Source organism: Dendroctonus ponderosae, unplaced genomic scaffold (genome assembly GCF_020466585.1).
Source record: "Dendroctonus ponderosae isolate FM_Combo_2020 unplaced genomic scaffold, Dpon_F_20191213v2 Dpon_F_20191213_10, whole genome shotgun sequence".
Lineage (NCBI taxonomy): Eukaryota > Metazoa > Arthropoda > Insecta > Coleoptera > Curculionidae > Dendroctonus > Dendroctonus ponderosae.
In genome coordinates this window covers 4,294,719-4,311,529 of record NW_026017111.1, presented here as the reverse complement: position 1 = coordinate 4,311,529, position 16,811 = coordinate 4,294,719, and the positions used below count along the sequence as shown (strand labels likewise).

Here is a 16,811-nt window from a genome sequence, read left to right as displayed (position 1 = left end):
AGAATTCGTTTTGGCATCGTTGGATAGAGAATTGAAAAGTCGATTCAGTCGTAACAACGTTAGTGAGGAAATTCGAGTAGTTTTGACACAGAAAGCGAAATTTGAATATCAAACACTTAGGTTCAAGATAATGCCAAAATTTAATGTTTTCCGTCCCGTTTTTGCTCATATCTCGGATGCAAAATGAGCAAGAACGCTCATTTGTACATCATTCTAGAGAGAAATAAATGGCCTTTTTAGAAAGTGAACCATCGATAAGGAAATGTTGGCAGTTTTCTCAAAAAATGCTTGAATTCAGGAAGTTTTAGATTTGTGTGGTTTTTTTTTAGTTGCAAAATCCACTTGAACATGACGCTGCTTTTTTCTGATGAATTGAATGGGGGGTCATGAATCATGMCCCCCCCCCCCCTGGATCCGCCCTTGTTTTGAATCACACTGTAGTTGTCTGGGAATGAACGCAACAGAAATAGTGGTTTTAAAGAACCATTTAGGATTGTGGTTGCTGCAGTTCAATTTGCTTTTTGACCAAGCATTGTTGCATTCATTTCTAGACCAGATGGAGGACATAGATAATTTTCCAACAAAAAGGCACGAAACGACAGTGGCAATTAGAGCATAAATAAGGTTAGACAAGCACCCGCATTGTTAAGCAATCAAGCAAACAAGACAAATGAAAAAATAAACTAAACAAAATACCTGGGGGCCTATGAACAAATACTTTAGGAGTGGGAATATTGCTAAACTTAGGAGTGTCGTTATGATCAGTCTTCATTTGTAGTTGCTGAAGATTGTCCATGTTGTCTATAAATACAGAGCAACTGAAAAAGTGAACTGCCGGAAAACTAACCCAGTTAGAGCCAAGTTGAGTGGCAATTTACCTAAAAACTGCAGTCGATCCTTTGCCATCGATAGGTTAGTTTTCATTTTTTCGTGTAGCCGTTGGGCGCGCTCCCACACTTCCCCACGGCCGCCCCAGCATTGAACGGCGATCCCCAATTCCAATTCCGTGATCCCCTTTCGGTACAGATCAATTGCCAAATCCTTTTGACCTTAAAACGTATTGTTGAGGTGGTGGCTAATTTGGGCTGAAATGGTCGCTCACCTTCGTTCTCCTCATCGATTTTCAGGGCCTTAGAAATGTACTCGAAGGCCCGCCGATGATGGTGCTTCTGCTTGGCCAAAAGGGGGTCCCCGGGGCCGGGCCCCGTGCTTCTCACCTGTGCCATTTCCGTGCCTTCTTCAACTAAAATGCAACTGCTGGTCTCGGTCTGGTCGGTGCCTGCTGGCTCATTACGACTGCGGACCAAGTAGTTCGTGGAGCGACAATAGATAAAACGCAGGATGACGAAAATCTGGTACAACAATGAGCGCAAAATGGTAAACAGGAATATGACGGGAAACGACACAATGTACAGATTTCGCTTGTGAACCGAACAACGCGGTTGTGATGTAAACATCACATTATGTGAAGCATCCGGATCGGTTTTTCGCAATTTTTTACTGGGGGATTTGCCACTCTGACCTTTCCGGACCATTCGGAGACCATGCCATTTGACACCTTAACGATTTACCCCCGTTTTCCACCCCATGACAGGGAAAATCGCTTTTCATTTGCGTGCTACTCCGACTTGGTCCCCCAGTTCATATATGACAGCGGAAAATGTCCCCGATTTATCTGACAACGATTTGACATCATGGCATCTCCTCTATTTTCTTATCGAAGTGTACATTTCGATTTCGATGTACGAAAAAACGACTGAAAAGTGGTCGAAAACCGCATTTTTGTCACAAACACCATTGAGAAAAGTTGTCAATAAAAATGTTATCTATGGTGAGTGTAAAATTACCAAATTTTACTGCTATTTTGCATAAAACCGGACATTATATACAAGGTCATTTAAAAGACGTAGCAATATTTACGAATGGTTTTTTTCAAAATTTCGTAGCAATCTTTCCGTAGTAAAGAGCTGATTTCCAAAACCTGACTGCGCCCAATTTCGTTCGTCCTTCCTACACAACTCTAGTTGCGCTCATTTCACCCTGTCCTTCAAGCTTAGAACAAAAACGTCAAAACACAACCTGCACTTGAATTCAAACAACACTTTTACAGTAAATTGCTCAAATTAAAGGTAAAATTTCATTAGGAAATTAACTTTTTGAAACTGTGCAAGATATGGATTTCAGTGGCGTGGCAAATCAAGTAAGTTTCCTCATAATTCCCCGACTAAAGCCCAGTGCGATTCAATCACACCATTCTAGGAGATCCAAAGCCTGATATCTGAGGGCATTCAGCTATGGAGCACCAGCCAGGAAGTGCTGGAACAGCAGGCTTTGAAGGAGCTCGAAATACTTGCAGAAGAAGCCAGAGACAAACAGCCCCCGGTCATTTTTGACCTTAAGAAAGCCTCCCCTGAGGAGCATGAGCCTAACAGTTCAGAGCATGAGTCGAACAGTCTAGAGCCTGATCCGAACAGTCCAGAGCCTGATGACGACTCGGGAAGCGATTATATTCCTAGTGACGCCGAACTGGCAGAGCGTCAACCAACTAGGCGAAAAAAAGGGCGTCTAAAAACGGCCAGCAAGAGAAAACCTGCCGCAACCTTAAAAGTCACTGATGATGCCCTGGAGGAAAATTATCAAGCGCGCCTGGAACAGTACTACACACGGCTGGAGCAGGAGCTGCAGGCCGTAGGCCCTAGTGAAGGCAAGGACTACAAGAAGCTAAAAGGGGGACTCAAAGCGCCCAAAGACGCTTGGAACAAGCTCTACGAGTACCAGAAAGAGGGCGTCTACTGGCTGTGGGAGCTTCATCAAAGGTCCAGCGGTGGCCTGTTGGGCGATGAAATGGGGCTGGGCAAAACTGTGCAGATCATCGCCTTTTTCCACGCCCTGCAATACAGCCGGCCCATATCAAACCACTGTAAATACGTAGGACTGGGGCCCACTATAATCGTCTGCCCGGCCACCGTGATTCACCAATGGGTCAAGCATTTCCACGAATGGTCGCCGGAGTTTCGAGTGGTGGTGCTTCATCAGTCCGGGACCCATCAGGGGCAAAAGGCCAAACTGATAGCCGAAGGGAACCGCAATAAGGCTATTCTAATCACTACATATGCAGCTGTTTTAAAGTACAAGGGGAACCTTTGCGAGCACAGTTGGCACTATCTGGTGCTGGATGAGGGCCACATAATCCGGAACCCGTCAGCTAAAGTGACAGTCGCGGTGAAAGAGTTGAGAACCCCGCACAGAATCATGCTCACTGGCAGTCCGATGCAGAACAACTTGACGGAGCTTTGGAGCTTGTTTGATTTCACGAATCCGGGCATGTTGGGGAACTTGGCGGTTTTCACCGAGCACTTTGCCAACCCCATATTGCAAGGGGGCTTTGCGAACGCCAGCCCCATGCAGGAAGCCACTGCGCTTTCAGTGGCCTCCACCCTGAAGAACGTAATTTCTCCGTTTCTGCTGCGCCGCATGAAAACCGACGTCAAGGACCACATCCAGTTGCCTCACAAGAGCGAGCAGGTGCTGTTCTGCTCACTAACAGAGCAGCAGCGCGATATATACAAGGACTACTTGATGAGCGAGCATGTCAACAACATTCTGGGGCGCGGAGCGAAGCGCTGGCGGAGCGAGAACTTTATGAAGGGCCACCTGCTGATGGCAATCACCGCGCTGAGGAAAATCTGCAATCACCCCGATCTGTTCATACACGATGAGGGCGACGACGTCGCTCCGGAGGAAAACTTCGGCAATTACAAAAATTCGGGGAAGATGGTGGTGGTGTCAGCGCTGCTAAAGATTTGGCGAAAACAAGGCCATAGAACGCTGCTGTTCTCCCAGGGGCGGATAATGCTGCGCATTTTCGAGGCCTGTCTTCAGCAGCATGGCTACAAGTACCTGAAGATGGATGGCGCGACTAGCGTGGGCTCCAGGCAGGGTCTGATCGACACCTTCAACCAGGATGTGAGCTACCAGGTGTTCCTGCTTACTACCCGTGTGGGGGGGCTGGGAGTGAACCTGACGGGGGCCAACCGGGTGATTATCTACGACCCCGACTGGAACCCTGCCACGGACAGCCAAGCCCGGGAACGCGCCTGGAGAATCGGCCAAGACAGACCGGTAACTATCTACCGGCTGCTGTGCGCGGGCACTGTAGAGGAGAAAATGTATCAAAGGCAGGTTTGGAAGCAGCTGCTCAGCAACAAGGTGCTGATTGACCCGACGACAAACAAATTCTTCAAGTCCTCCGATCTTTTCGACCTGTTCTCCCTGCCGGAATCACCCAAGGCCAGCATTGAAACTGCCAACATTTTCCGGGAGTCTCGAGTGAAAATCATGGAGAAGATTAAGCGGAACGAAACGCCTGATGTAGATGAATCGGAGAAGGTGCGCGCTATGAGGGCGCTGGCGCGCAAGATCTCCCAGAGTCTCACCAAGGAGCCGGCGATAGACGCATATCGGCTGGAGCTGGAGGAGGAGCGCCAGCAGAAGCTGCAAGAGAAAGCGAAACTCAAGCATCTCACCGCGCAAGAGCTGGTGGAATTCAACCGACTCAAAACCGCCGTACGGGAGGATGAAGACAAAAACACCCTGGACGGGGACGTGGCCGGGGGCAGCTTCGAGGAGGCGTTAGAGCGAAGCTCCAAATCGGCCGCCCTCTACCGCAAGATCACCACCAAGCAAATCCGCCCCTCCGAGTTGAAGGCTTTGAAAGCCAAAGGCAGAAAACGGCGGTGCTCGATGTCCCCGGACACTTCAGGAAAAATCGACGGCCAGCTGGTTAAAGGCCTGGTGAAACGGGAGACAAAAGCGCCGCCTAAGCGTCATAAACCCAGCAAGGGTGACTACATTTTGGAGCACCTTTTCTCCAAAAAGGGCGTCGCTGCTGCCCTGGAGCATGAGTCAGTGCTGAGGGGCGGCCAAAGACAGCAAAGCTTGAAAGTGCGCAGCCACGCTGATGAAAAGGCCGTTCAGGCATTGGATGCCCTCAAAAAGTCGCGGCGCTTGAAGGAGTGGAAGTGGTAGGAGTGGATCTTTTTGGAAACCCCCTCGAATTCTTTGTGATAACGGATTATTAGTTTATACAAAAATCTCACAGCGCATTTGTACTGCCGTCGGCGCCTATTTAGATCTGGGCTGTGGCGCTTTGGTTAATATTTTATAAGTGTTTTTCGATAAGATGTAACTCAGAGCAGCTGCGACTGTTGTGCCAGCAGTAACATACCTGTAGAGAATAAACAAAGTGATAAAATTACGCCTTTAAGTGGCTTCATGTCTTACCACAGTCCCTGAAGGGCTGGATGGTTAACGAAATCGAAAACCGGGGCTGCCAGGGTGGTGCCCACCAGCAGCAACTGAACTGCAGTATTTACTTTACTAATAAAGGTCGGCTCTAGTTGGGCAGTGGCGTGAGTGGCATCAAAATACCGCAGGAACGTCCTCTGAAATCACCTGCATGACCCAACACTCATTTAACTGAGTCACCTCACTTACAGGGGGCGGTAGAGACTTGTAACGGATAATAAATCCAGCAATCACTAGCAGGACGTCCCGAGTGATAATCAGGCCTGTTAGTAGGAAAGGGATGAGATCCGCATAGGTGAGGGTGAGAAACAACGTGGCAATCAGTATCTTATCGGCCATGGGGTCGAGAAAGCTGCCCATTTTCGATGACTGGGAGGCCCAAGTCCTGGCTATCCACCCATCTAGCTAGAAACAAACCACTGAGCCCAGTCTGCAGGTTAACGCCGCTCTTTTTTACCAGGTCCGTTACAGCGGCAAAGCCCAGGACTCCCAGGGCCCAGTCAAAGTCGCCGTGCACGATTAGAAGCCCCAAATAAGGCGAGGCCGCCATTCGAGTGATACACAACAGGTTTGGAATCGTGTAGATGTTCTCCTTCTGAAACCGCAAACTTTAGCAGCTTGCAGAATAAAGTGCGTATTCTGTACTTGCCACCACTATCTCCTCCACCCGCTCCCGCACTTTCGTTTTGGTGTCTTTGAGGTCTTGCAACAGCACATTTCCGCGCTCCTTGATCCTTAGCTCAGTGTCGCGCAATTTCTCCTTTTTGTAGTCGACGTACGCCTTCAGCTCGTCTTTGCGCTTGTTGAATTTGGCGGCCGCATCCTTCGAGCTGGTGCTGTATAGTCTGTAGCGCCGCAAATGTAGATTTTTCAGGAAAACGTCTACAGCAATCAGCGGCCTGTAGAGCTCCCGGATTATATCCAAAGGGCACTGTTTGTAAACATTGTCCGACAGTCTGGGTGGATGCCTTGTAGGAAAACAGCTCAACAGTGCCGCCGGGCGTTTGAATAGATTCATATCCTACTTTCCCAGTGGGTAAACGGAAACATTGTATTTAGGTTTCAAGGTTAGGGGCCCAGGACTTCCTCTCTGCGGGCCTAGAGATGTCAATGTTGTAAGCGGCGATGCCGCTTGAGGGTTTTTATCGGGAATCGCACGCTTTTTTGTGTGCTGGTGAATCTGACTCGTGCTGTTGTATGTGTCGTTCGCAGCAACGCTGTTGGTTCTGAGCGAGCAGGTGTAGTTAACCTCACTATTTGCCAGTGAACTAACAACGTAGTGGCGACTGAAAACTCAAAGCCCTTTTTTAAGTGAAAGCAGAGGCAAGTCTTGTCTCTGGTGAAAGTTCTCAAGGCGGAGCATCAGCAACTAATTGACGCTTTATCGTGTACGATTCAAGGTAAATAGAATGTTATTAGTGATATTAGGTTGGATTTTCCACACGCAAATGTGCTAATTGGGCAGCAGGGGCAACTGCGATTTGTGGAATTATTCAGCCAAAAGAAGTCCTGTTCAAGCAGAATCCAGTTTTTATTAGTATTTCTGACCCTCTAACAGTTTTCCAATAGTAGGGTTAAAATCAGCATTTTGAGGTTGTCACGTGTTGTTTTATTTCAAAACTTTTCAGATGTCTGGACGAGAAGGTGGTAAGAAAAAGCCCTTAAAACAGCCGAAGAAAGACCAGCGCGAACTGGACGATGACGATGTGGCGCAGAAACAGAAGCTAAAGGAGCAGCAAAAGGCTTTGCAGGAGGCGAAGGCCAAGGCGTCGCAAAAGGGGCCGCTGGTGAGTGGCGGCATCAAGAAATCCGGCAAAAAATAGGTGCACTTTTTGTAATGTTTGATTATGCTTATTGGTAATAAATGTCCTCGTGCTAACTGAACGAATTGATTTGCTTTATCCACTCATTCCCCATGGCTATTGCCCTCCTTGTCTAGAGACTGGGGGAGAAAAGGACAGTCAATTAAACAAAATAATTTTAAGGCCTTTGGCTGTACTGCAGCAATTTTCAGTTTTAATTAAAAGAGAATTTTTGTTTTAATTCTAGACTGGGATTACCACTGGTCACTGGTAGTTCTCAGTCGCTCAGTACACTTGGCATCGCTGCGACCACCAGCCAAGTGTCCCCACCACTTCGGACTTCCTGCGTGCTGAGTTTGACAAACAGCTGACACGGCCAGTTTTAAATGAGATTCGTAGGTGAATGTTTGTGGTCTCGCGTGCTCCAGTGGATCCTTGTGCTGCGCTTTGTTCACACACACGTACATCACGTAACCAGCATGGATAGAAGTACGACAAGAGCCTCTGATAATAGTGCAGTTATATAGCATCCGTTCGAGTTGGAGCCCTAATCCTGACACCACTTAGGTGAGTCCATTGCTTTGATACTTTCAAACCTGTTCTGCTTGTTGATAGTCGCAATATGGATGCCATTTTGTCTGGCCTGCCACTCGTCGTGTTATTAACAGAGCCACTGGGGGCTTTGGGCAGCGCTAATTGCGCTTAATTGTTGTCGAGCGACAATCAATACTGTTGCACCAGATTGCAGCCTTATCGGCCCCCTTCGAACAACCACAGGGTAATTATCTGAGAGTAGCTGAATGAGGGGTTCAATTAGTGGGGCTGCACTGGTTTGATTGAGGCTGCCTTTCATGACATTTCCGGATTGTGGGAGCGTATTTTTCTGAAAAATCGTCTAATCGAGCACATGTTGGTCTAGGATTGTGCGCAAACCGTCTGTTTTTGAGCGTAAATTTTTCGATTTGTCGCTGGTTTTAACCATATACCTATGTTGGACAATTCAGATGCTCCTTGAATGCTTTCAGGGCGCCTCAGGCATTGATCTGCTGTTGAGTACTACGGATTTTTGTCCGCTTATAGGTCTGTCATTCGTCGCGCAGTTTGCTGAATATGGGCCTACTATGCACGTGTCGACTAATCGGCCGGAGATTTTTTCCATTGGAGTAATGAACATTGTTGGAGGGTTTCCAATATTTAGTGATTTCTTGTTCTGGGTTAAACCGTGCTTGCCTTTCTAAACGAGCCGAATGGATAGACTGTCGCCAATCACCCTGTAGGAATAACTTGTGCAAGTTTCCTCATTTCTCCCCAATCTCGACAAATATCGTCCCCCAACATGAGTTGAATGCTCCGCTCCTGATACAGGGTTGTTGCCCCAGGCGTCGCGACTTTTATCCCTCAACCCAAGACTGTCTGGTCGCTGAACTTCTGGGTTGTGGCGAGTCTGATGACCTGCCAGCGGTTTCGGCCAAGCCGGCTGAAAAAACTTATTGCGTCGCATTTCTGCTCGCAGGAGCTGTCAGCCCCCCAGGCACGCGACATTGTCCCCCCAAAGCCATCGCAATTGTTTCACACTCGTCGCTCTATTATTAACTGATTTTTTCCTAAGTGCGTTGAACTTGTAGGTGGAGACTTGGCAATTTTTTTCCGACCCTTTTGTTCGGCGATTATTTCTGGAGTATGTGGAAATGAAACGGTCTAAATATGTCCACTTGGCACCGATTTGAGCGATTCCAGCTGGATGGTTGGGTTGGCGGATGACCTGCAGGGTTCCAGCTACGCACCACATTGCCGATAACAAAAGCCAAATATTGATGTTTTCTTATTCAGTATTCAGGGTCTCGCCACATGTTTACAAGGTGTTGGACCCACTTGCTGCGCACTTTCAACGTAAAACTCGACTTATCCAGCTCGGATTAAAGTGCGCGGATCAGTCGCAGCCAGGACAACAAAACGCGTAAAATGATAACAGCAGCGACAGGCAAAGATGCTGCAAAGTGGCACACACGTGTGCTGTTGGCCTAGAAATCCTTGATTGAAAATGAGCGTCGCAGGAGAACCCACGCACTGTTACATGCGGCCGTCCATTTTTGGACAGCCGAGAAAACGCGGAAAACCATCTGTTTGGTGTCGACAAACTTTCGGCTGCTTATTTGCCGTAAAATCGCATCAGCCCAACGTTGTCTAAACGTCAGAACGTCGATGGAAGTGACCGAAACCAGCCAACTTAACACCATCGGCGTTCTTTTCCTCAGCACTCGAGGTTCTGCTGTTGGTTTTGGGTCGAAGTTGACATACTTTCTAAACTCACTTGCTGCGTTGAAAATTTCAGGACTGTTATGCTTTGTTCGTCAGTTTTACGTGATTCTGTTGTTGAAAATCGCAAATTGCTCATTCTCATAAAAGATTACTTGAAACGAATGGTGGACGTATGAACAACGCTTAATAGACAGTTTAGTGTCGAAGGCTTGAACGCCGAAATGCTCCAAGCTGGGCAATTGTCTGTAATTTGAGTGAAAGTTCGAATAGACCATTCAACCTTCAACCAATCAGTTTTAAGCGCTTTGTCTAAAAGTCAGAACGTCGTTGTGTTGGGAGCTTCACTGGCGTTCAATCGCCATCGACGTTCGTGGCTGCTGATATTGAGAGCGAAATTTGCCAGTTTTCCTTTTTCCCTTTGTGGGTTTAGGCAATGTTAGTCAGCGTGCGAATTGAGCAGAAAATCAATAAGAATTGTAGTCGTTGTCAGGTAGAAGTGGCAACCATCGACATGCAGTCCTACATTGTCCAGATTACACCGATTAGAAGAAAGTGACTATTCCGCTGTCGCTGCACATTCGGTTAATTAAACTACGCAATTGAAAGCACGAAAGATCGAACTTTCCGCTATTAGCTAATTGTCGTCCTGCGATAAGATAAGCCTTACAATGCCAAATCCGGCCAACTTGTCAAGGTTTGTGGGCAGGTGGGACGCCCACACTCATAAGGCAGCGTGGCCTTTGTTGCATAGACTCAGCTGATAGAGCGAGTCAGCTGTTTTCCGCAGCAATGCCAGCTTTCGTCAGTATCGACGTCCCTTCCATAGTCAGCTGCTTGGCCACACTTGTGCAAAGTAAATTGGGTCAACTCCGAGGTGACCTGAATTGGGGCGCATCCGCCATGTGTCGCGATTAATCCGGTATTTCTTTGTTGCAGATTTTGATTGCTGCTAATCGCTTGGGTAATGGAAAGGATCTTATAGGGTAGGTACCAGACCGCACTGTCGGTTTCAACCAGGATATTTAGTTTGAACAGGCAACGCCAGCGTTTTCTACCTAGTTAGCTAATCGCACTCTACCCTGATTGGCCACTGCGTTCGCTTCCTACATTTCCCAATAGCACCGGCACACGAAACTGATTCATCATCGTGTACCGTTACGGCTGGTATACTTTTAAGTGGCCAAATCTGAACTTGCTTTGTGCTTCTTTCCCGGGCCGCAAGCCCACTTTCACTTCTTAGACCGGGCAAAGCGGCGATCGCACGTTCTGGTTGAAACCGCTTCAAAAAAGCTCGAAAAATCACGCTTCTAACTTCCCTTTCAGATGCATAGTTTTAATCTGGATCCGGAGTCGAATAGCTGTTTGGATGAGGGCGATCTCTTGGTGGCGGTCGCCACTTTGGTGACCGAGGGTCGGATTCCAGGACCGGACGCGGCCAATCCGAAAGCGAAAGACTTCCACGAAGGGCCGCACTGCAACCTGTTGACTGGCACCAATCGGAATCATCAGTGCGACGACGCCAATCTTCTGGTGAGTGGTCCAGGCCCTTTCAGATGTCAGTTTAAGAGGGTTCAGCGGGCTTCTGTTGCAGTGCGAAAGGTTCCAGAGGAACCGCGACATCATCCTCAACGTGTTCAAACAGGGTGGGCCGTTTTGCATCGAGGTTCTGTTCACCTGCACCTGCAAACCGCTGGGGAAACTGGACGCTGACCATTTGGCCAACACCGTTTTACTGGAACAATGGCACTTCTCCGCTGGTCCTAACAGGTAAAAACGCGTAAACGATGTATGTACGGGTTGCGTTGTTCGCAGTATAGTAGGCCTATTTGTTTACTGCCCCATGCGACAGTTGTCAAACTGGCAGGCCTACAAGTGACAACTCGCCGGTTATTGCTGCAAAACGTCAAATTACTCGTTGTCGAGCGACAGTTGAGACTTGTCAGACGTGTTTACTTATCGGACTTGATGACATCTACAGGGTACAGGTACAGTGAGTTTTTGTCGATGATGGGTACAGGGATTTTCGCATCTTTAGCAGTTACGAAAAAGGTTAAATGGACAAAGAATTGTAGTTTTGAAGGCTCTACTCGAAAACAATTTTATTTTTCAAAAGTTAGAAGAGATTTCGGAAAAACTTAATTATGGTAAATTTTTAAATTACTCCTACTTCCGTTGATAATAGAGAGTTATTGGACATGCTAAATACTGTCATGCAGTACTAATGTTATTCCTTATTTTAATACTGCATTTGCGTTATTTCTGTAACGAAATGATAGTTATTGGAATGTCTAGTTCACTGCTTTCAGTATTAAACATGTGTTATTGTGTAACCTAACCTTACACAATTTATTATTAATCATTTTGCGTTTTAAATGCGAAAATCTAAATTCTGAAAAACACGACTTGAATATTCTTCAGTTAGGTACATCAGTTTGAACTGACTCACTAACACAGCTTCCATAAATCTGCTTTGCTCAAATTTCTTCAATAAATTGTGAAACACTGTCAAATTCTTGTGCACCATGCAGAAACCACTTCAGCTCGAACCTAAAAACAGCATTACATTATGGCTTTTAATGTTATACCAACCAACCTCTGGCTTCATTCTAGCTCTTTTTAAAAACCTTTTAAATAGGGAGTAGGCAGGCAGATTGACCTGGTTAGAGACTACAAATGTTTCTTAAATTTTCGTTGGGCAACACATCTGGATTAGTTTTCTCTTCCAAGGCAGCTGGTTTTCCTTCAATCAAACATAAACAGTAGCAAAAATGCTGAAAGTTTCATATCAATCGTCCAAAACCTTGATTTTTGCCGGCCCAGAAAATATGGACATGAAAGTGCAAGTTTTTACAAAACTGCGATTCCTCATTTAAAAATTCGCATCTTCCAAACTAATGTAAGTAACCACTTGAAATTTCCACCATCGTTAGGCGATACTTGAGTGGACAAATGCTGAAAGTTTCATATCAATCGTCCAAAACCTTGATTTTTGCACCAGTTATGAAATGTCCTAAGCAAATACAATCATTTCTCATATAGATTTCACTTAGAGGCACCCGTTTTAAAGCCACCCTCTCTCCTCTATTTGTCTCGTTAAATCGAAAAAAAGAAACCGTATCTCGTTCAGCACGTATTGATCATTTAGCGACACTGCAAAAATGTGGCATTTTGAACCAATTGTATAAGTAATACAAAATTTTATACGTAGTTAAACGTAATGTTTACATGTGTAAAAAATAAAACGTGCAGTATCGGGGCTCAAATACTACAGAACAGTACTTTAATTTTGCAGTACTTATTTTTTAGACTGATTTGCGCAGGCGTTTGTGTCAAAATAGCGCAAACTATAATACTGCATGGACGTATTGGCCGACCAATAACTCTCTATTAATTTGGCAGGAAAACACTAAATAGAAGACTTGTACGAAATTGAATTCCAAACAAAATGGCATAATGTATTTCTGCAAAATAACTGTCATTTTTGACATATGACACAAATTTGAGTTTTTAAGCATTTTTAGCATTGTTTCCATGGCAACAAATAATAGTCCATGACCGTGACCTTCTTCGTAACTGCTCGTAGATCCCTGTACTGGTCATCGAAAAAAACTCACCCTGTATAACATAAAACAACTTACAAACTTCGATCGGCTTCGATTTCTTTAACATCTTGCCAACGTTGATTGGAAAGAAACAAATCACAAACGCCAATGTCAACAAAACAAGTGTCAAATTACACAAGCGTCTAGGTATACGGCACGTCCTGTCACTTCTATCAATTGTGGCGATTCGACCCAATCAAATAAGCCTACCGGTTTGTTGTTATCGAACGTATCGTTGACAAGTTCTACAAATGAGTTAAGACGATTTAAGGTTAGGTGGTTTTCTTTATTGTTTGATGATAATTATTTTATAATTTGTCGAGATAAACAACCGCGAGTCCGCTAATCATTTTTTTTTTCATTCTCTCGTGCAGTTCGAACTTTATTTAAGCTCTAGATAAAAATGACAAACAAATAGTATCGTACAGAAATTCATAGGTAAATTTTATACGCTCTTGGCTAGTAATTTTTAATTTTTTATGAGGGATTGTTTGAATTGGTTGGAACAAAAATAATAGCATTGCCTCTATATTAGCCCAAAGAAAGACGGTGATAATTATGAGTATTTCTTAATTTATAACAATTTACAAATGATTTATTCTGATCAACTTAAGTAGGTTTTAGATTTTGTATTCGTAGTATTTAAGTATAAGCAACTTAAACCATTAAATAAATCTCCTAAAAAGTTTGGTTTATTGTATATTTGACAGTATATTAAATATCCTTACATACATCGATACATTTATATGGATAGTTTTCAAATTAGTAAATACATTCCATAGATTTATTTATCGGTGAATCTTATAATAAACATCACCCACGTGGCAATAACAAGTAAGAGTGCTTATGACATTAAATGTAATAAAAAAATATTTTATTGTTAAAATATTTAAAATTTCTGATTACAAATCCTAGTATTTTATACGCCTGATTAATGAAATTAATTCACATAGTACTACCTACTAAAAAGTCGAACTACGTTGTTGGTATTCCACTTTTCTTGGAATAGTGTAAAAAGGCAATTAGTTTCATGTGTTGCTTAGTGTGACATGTTAAACAAAAAGTAAATGGATACAGAAGATACCAGCAATTCTTTTGCTTAATATTTCTTGACTCTTACAATAGTAATTAAATTTTTTCTGTTACTTTAAAATTAAAAAATCGTTGATATTTGTTTTAATTAAATTTGCACATTGCACATAGGAAAATAACTTAAGCCAACTATCTATTTGCTCAATAATACATTTTTATTATTAAAACGCCCCATTTGGTGTAGATAATATTTAGAGTAACGTTAAAAAACACATCGTTAAGTTGTTCTAAATCAAACTATAAGTCCAACACTATATTAATAAAATCCAAAGAGTTCACGGTTACAACAAAATACCGGGAAAAAATCACCTAATCTTAAATCGTCTTAAATCATAACAAACGCCGCAATCGATAGAATTGACAAGAAGTGTCGTATACCTAGACGCTTGTTCAAATTACTAGTTGACGTGTAGTTATAATTTTAGCCGGCAGGGGGCGTTTGGACTTTTGAACTCGCGAATACTGGCGATTATCTACAAACCGACAAAATGCACAGAAGGCTTTTTTGTTCGATTGTTCGAAAATGTTCGATTAACCAGGCTGAATCTTCACTTGTGAGGTACCTTCGCAAAACTTGGGTCAATCTGGCTTTGTTTTATTGCAGAGGATCATCGGCGATCACATTCAACATCAACCAGCTGCTGAGCGCCATCCGATCCCAGTTGTACTTTTCGCAAATAACCGCATGGTTGGTGACGCAAAATAAGTCGGCCCCATTAACCGCCGACAATTTCCGGTACCGCCTGTCGAGCCCCGAGGGGCTGCTGGCCCCACTCACGTTCTCCCTAACGGCCTCGAGGCACGAATTTCCCAGTACCGATCTGGGCAATGGCACCGCACTGAGCATCACATTTTCCAGCGCCCCCCGATTGTCCGCCAAGCCGCACCTGGACTGCTGGCACAACGCTATGGAGCTGAAGAAGGAGCTGGTTGACGATCGAATGCACACTTCGTGCACTGTGAAAGGAAAGCATTGCTGCGAGGAAATTGAGGATCCGGACAAGCACCGAACGTACGGCGGCAAGCGATCGAAGGCCGCAGACAATGCAAAGAATTATTTGGACTTGGGCAAGCAAATCGAAGAGGCGAAACAGGATTTGGAAAGACACACGCGCCCGCACGAGCGTCGCCATAATTTAAATGATCTCAAAACTGTCCAAGATAAAGGCCAGCTCCTGCTAGACGCAATAGAGCGCAGCGGCAAACGCAACCACACCAATAAGGTGCGCTGCGCTGAAACGCAGACCTGGCCGCTGAGTGAGTGTGATAAATATAATTGTGATATGAGCGAAAGTGATACATTTAGCTGTAGGCAAAAGAATAATTTAAATATGCACGTAGACAACAGCCATTGTGATAGTCCTGTTTTGATAAAACAGGCGTCGGGCGCTCGGAAGAAAATCACTTTTGAGCGCAACGAGTCTTTGGTTGATCAGTCACAGAGTACAAATGAGCCCAATATACCCGCCGCCCATGACCAGGCAAAATGCCGCAGGAATTTGGGAAACAGCACGCCTGCAGCGTTCCATGTGCGCACCGGGTTACCGTTGTGCAGCAGCCCGGCGCCCGCTCGTAAGGGCCAAACTCGCTTCGATTTTGATTCTTCGTTGACTTCCGTCTCGGCCATCAACAGGTAAGTTGAGAGTGGAATCAAATCAAATCAAATTAAATTATTTTTTTCAGTGCGCTGTTTTCAAGCAGTTTGTCCACGGACGAGGAGAGCGAGAGCGAAGGAGGCATCGCCTCCCCTTGCAGTCCGGAAATCTACACGGGTCTCAAAAAGGTTCTCACTCCAGTCTATCGCCAAAAGGGCCGACCGACCAGTTTGTTAGGTTTGTTTGCGAGGGCATGTCCAAGCGGTCTGGCTTTGATTGAGCGCGTTTACAGGGACTTTTGAGGAGTCGGTGCTAAATGGCAGGCTGGAGCCGGTCTCCACAGTTCATGGGTTCACTGCTGAACTGGGCGCCAGTGGTTCGTTCGTACCAAAGCATATTTTCGTTCCGGTTACTGCCTTCTTTTACGCTCTGGGCGATCAGGACAGGTTGTCCACACCGTATCTGGTGAGTAAAGCGTCTAGATAGACTGTTTGTTGTTATAAGGATGGTTTCAGGGCCATATCAGCTTGGGCAAGAAGGGCTACAATGTGCCGAAAGTGGGCACTGTTCAGGTCACCTTGTTCAATCCGTTGGGGACCGTAGTGAAAATGTTCGTCCTGCCTTATGATCTCGCCGATATGCCGCCTAATTCTCAGACTTTTATTAGGCAGCGCACCCTGTACATGCCCTCCGGCCTGGGCAGCTGTGAGGCGGATTTCACCCCCAAGTGGCTGCGATTCGTCATTCACATTAGGTATTAGCATATACTTTCCTGCCTGTTTCAATTCCAAATCAAATTTATTCCTGGGTTTCAGTCATTTATTGTCTCTATTTTTCCACCATCATCAGTTTTTCTAAAATAACAGATAGTTAAAAAAATTTCATTAATTTAAAAACAACCACAGTTCGTCAACAGCCTCATCATATCACACACTAAAATACATCACAATTGCAACACTTTAAAGCATTCTAAAATTAATTAGACCTAACAGGTGATTAGTCAATATTACATTAAAGACTCATGGAGTTTTTGTGATTTTATGAAACAACAAAAAATACCAAAGAATCATCGGATAATATCACTGGATGTTGTATCATTATACAGGGTTATTCACGCTATACGGCACGGAAGTTTGCGGCTAAACCGTTTGATT

At 44.9% G+C, this 16,811-nt stretch overlaps 5 protein-coding genes and 1 long non-coding RNA gene across 12 annotated transcripts in view; 3 read left to right on the top strand and 3 right to left on the bottom strand.

Moving 5' to 3' along the window:
* Positions 1-1,631, bottom strand: part of LOC109545630 (spastin) — a 4,425-nt gene extending 2,794 nt beyond the window's left edge. The window contains exons 1-3 of one of the 3 annotated variants that reach the window (XM_019916426.2): positions 1,103-1,631; positions 879-1,049; positions 697-831 (exon numbers count right to left, since the gene is read on the bottom strand). In XM_019916426.2, coding sequence (XP_019771985.1) covers positions 697-831; positions 879-1,049; positions 1,103-1,535 — 739 coding nt within the window. In that variant the 5' untranslated portion in view covers positions 1,536-1,631. The remainder of the gene's footprint in view (positions 1-696; positions 832-878; positions 1,050-1,102) is intronic. The other 2 variants (XM_019916427.2, XM_019916428.2) reach the window with 2 other exon arrangements.
* An 80-nt stretch (positions 1,632-1,711) lies between these two features.
* LOC109545621 (DNA excision repair protein ERCC-6) lies at positions 1,712-5,254 on the top strand. The gene is made up of 3 exons (XM_019916407.2): positions 1,712-1,831; positions 1,947-2,200; positions 2,260-5,254. The coding sequence occupies exons 2-3, from the start codon at positions 2,174-2,176 to the stop codon at positions 5,026-5,028; spliced, it is 2,796 nt and encodes a 931-aa protein (XP_019771966.2). The 5' UTR covers positions 1,712-1,831; positions 1,947-2,173; the 3' UTR covers positions 5,029-5,254.
* On the bottom strand, positions 5,058-6,440 carry LOC109545647 (probable cardiolipin synthase (CMP-forming)). Its single transcript, XM_019916454.2, has 5 exons — positions 5,957-6,440; positions 5,765-5,902; positions 5,497-5,712; positions 5,284-5,444; positions 5,058-5,227 (listed from the first exon to the last, which is right to left on the bottom strand). Exons 1-5 carry the CDS (start codon positions 6,323-6,325, stop codon positions 5,125-5,127), a joined length of 987 nt encoding a protein of 328 aa, XP_019772013.1. The 5' UTR covers positions 6,326-6,440; the 3' UTR covers positions 5,058-5,124.
* A 319-nt stretch (positions 6,441-6,759) lies between these two features.
* On the top strand, positions 6,760-7,191 carry LOC109545666 (translation machinery-associated protein 7 homolog). Its single transcript, XM_019916481.2, has 2 exons — positions 6,760-6,875; positions 6,936-7,191. Exon 2 carries the CDS (start codon positions 6,936-6,938, stop codon positions 7,128-7,130), a length of 195 nt encoding a protein of 64 aa, XP_019772040.1. The 5' UTR covers positions 6,760-6,875; the 3' UTR covers positions 7,131-7,191.
* Positions 7,192-7,393: 202 nt separating this feature from the next.
* Positions 7,394-16,811, top strand: part of LOC109545626 (protein FAM214A) — an 11,520-nt gene continuing 2,102 nt past the window's right edge. Inside the window, exons 1-9 of one of the 5 annotated variants that reach the window (XM_019916418.2) lie at positions 7,394-7,676; positions 10,305-10,351; positions 10,692-10,898; positions 10,960-11,135; positions 14,667-15,695; positions 15,746-15,894; positions 15,950-16,122; positions 16,173-16,267; positions 16,325-16,411. In XM_019916418.2, the coding sequence (XP_019771977.2) occupies positions 10,692-10,898; positions 10,960-11,135; positions 14,667-15,695; positions 15,746-15,894; positions 15,950-16,122; positions 16,173-16,267; positions 16,325-16,411 (1,916 nt within the window). In that variant the 5' untranslated portion in view covers positions 7,394-7,676; positions 10,305-10,351. The other 4 variants (XM_019916415.2, XM_019916416.2, XM_048662310.1 and 1 more) reach the window with 4 other exon arrangements.
* LOC125502865 lies at positions 11,636-12,813 on the bottom strand. The gene is made up of 3 exons (XR_007280579.1): positions 12,364-12,813; positions 11,962-12,108; positions 11,636-11,915 (listed from the first exon to the last, which is right to left on the bottom strand). It is a non-coding gene; the product is annotated as an uncharacterized LOC125502865 (long non-coding RNA).

Coding starts and splice junctions, on each gene's coding strand:
- LOC109545621 (XM_019916407.2), top strand. CDS start 2,174: ATGGATTTCAGTGGCGTGGCAAATCAA. Junction 2,201..2,259: donor TCAGTGGCGTGGCAAATCAA/GTAAGTTTCCTC, acceptor ACACCATTCTAG/GAGATCCAAAGCCTGATATC.
- LOC109545647 (XM_019916454.2), bottom strand. CDS start 6,325: ATGAATCTATTCAAACGCCCGGCGGCACTGTTGAGCTGTTTTCCTACA. Junction 5,903..5,956: donor GGGTGGAGGAGATAGTGGTG/GCAAGTACAGAA, acceptor TTGCGGTTTCAG/AAGGAGAACATCTACACGAT. Junction 5,713..5,764: donor TTGCCGCTGTAACGGACCTG/GTAAAAAAGAGC, acceptor GTTTGTTTCTAG/CTAGATGGGTGGATAGCCAG.
- LOC109545666 (XM_019916481.2), top strand. CDS start 6,936: ATGTCTGGACGAGAAGGTGGTAAGAAAAAGCCCTTAAAACAGCCGAAG.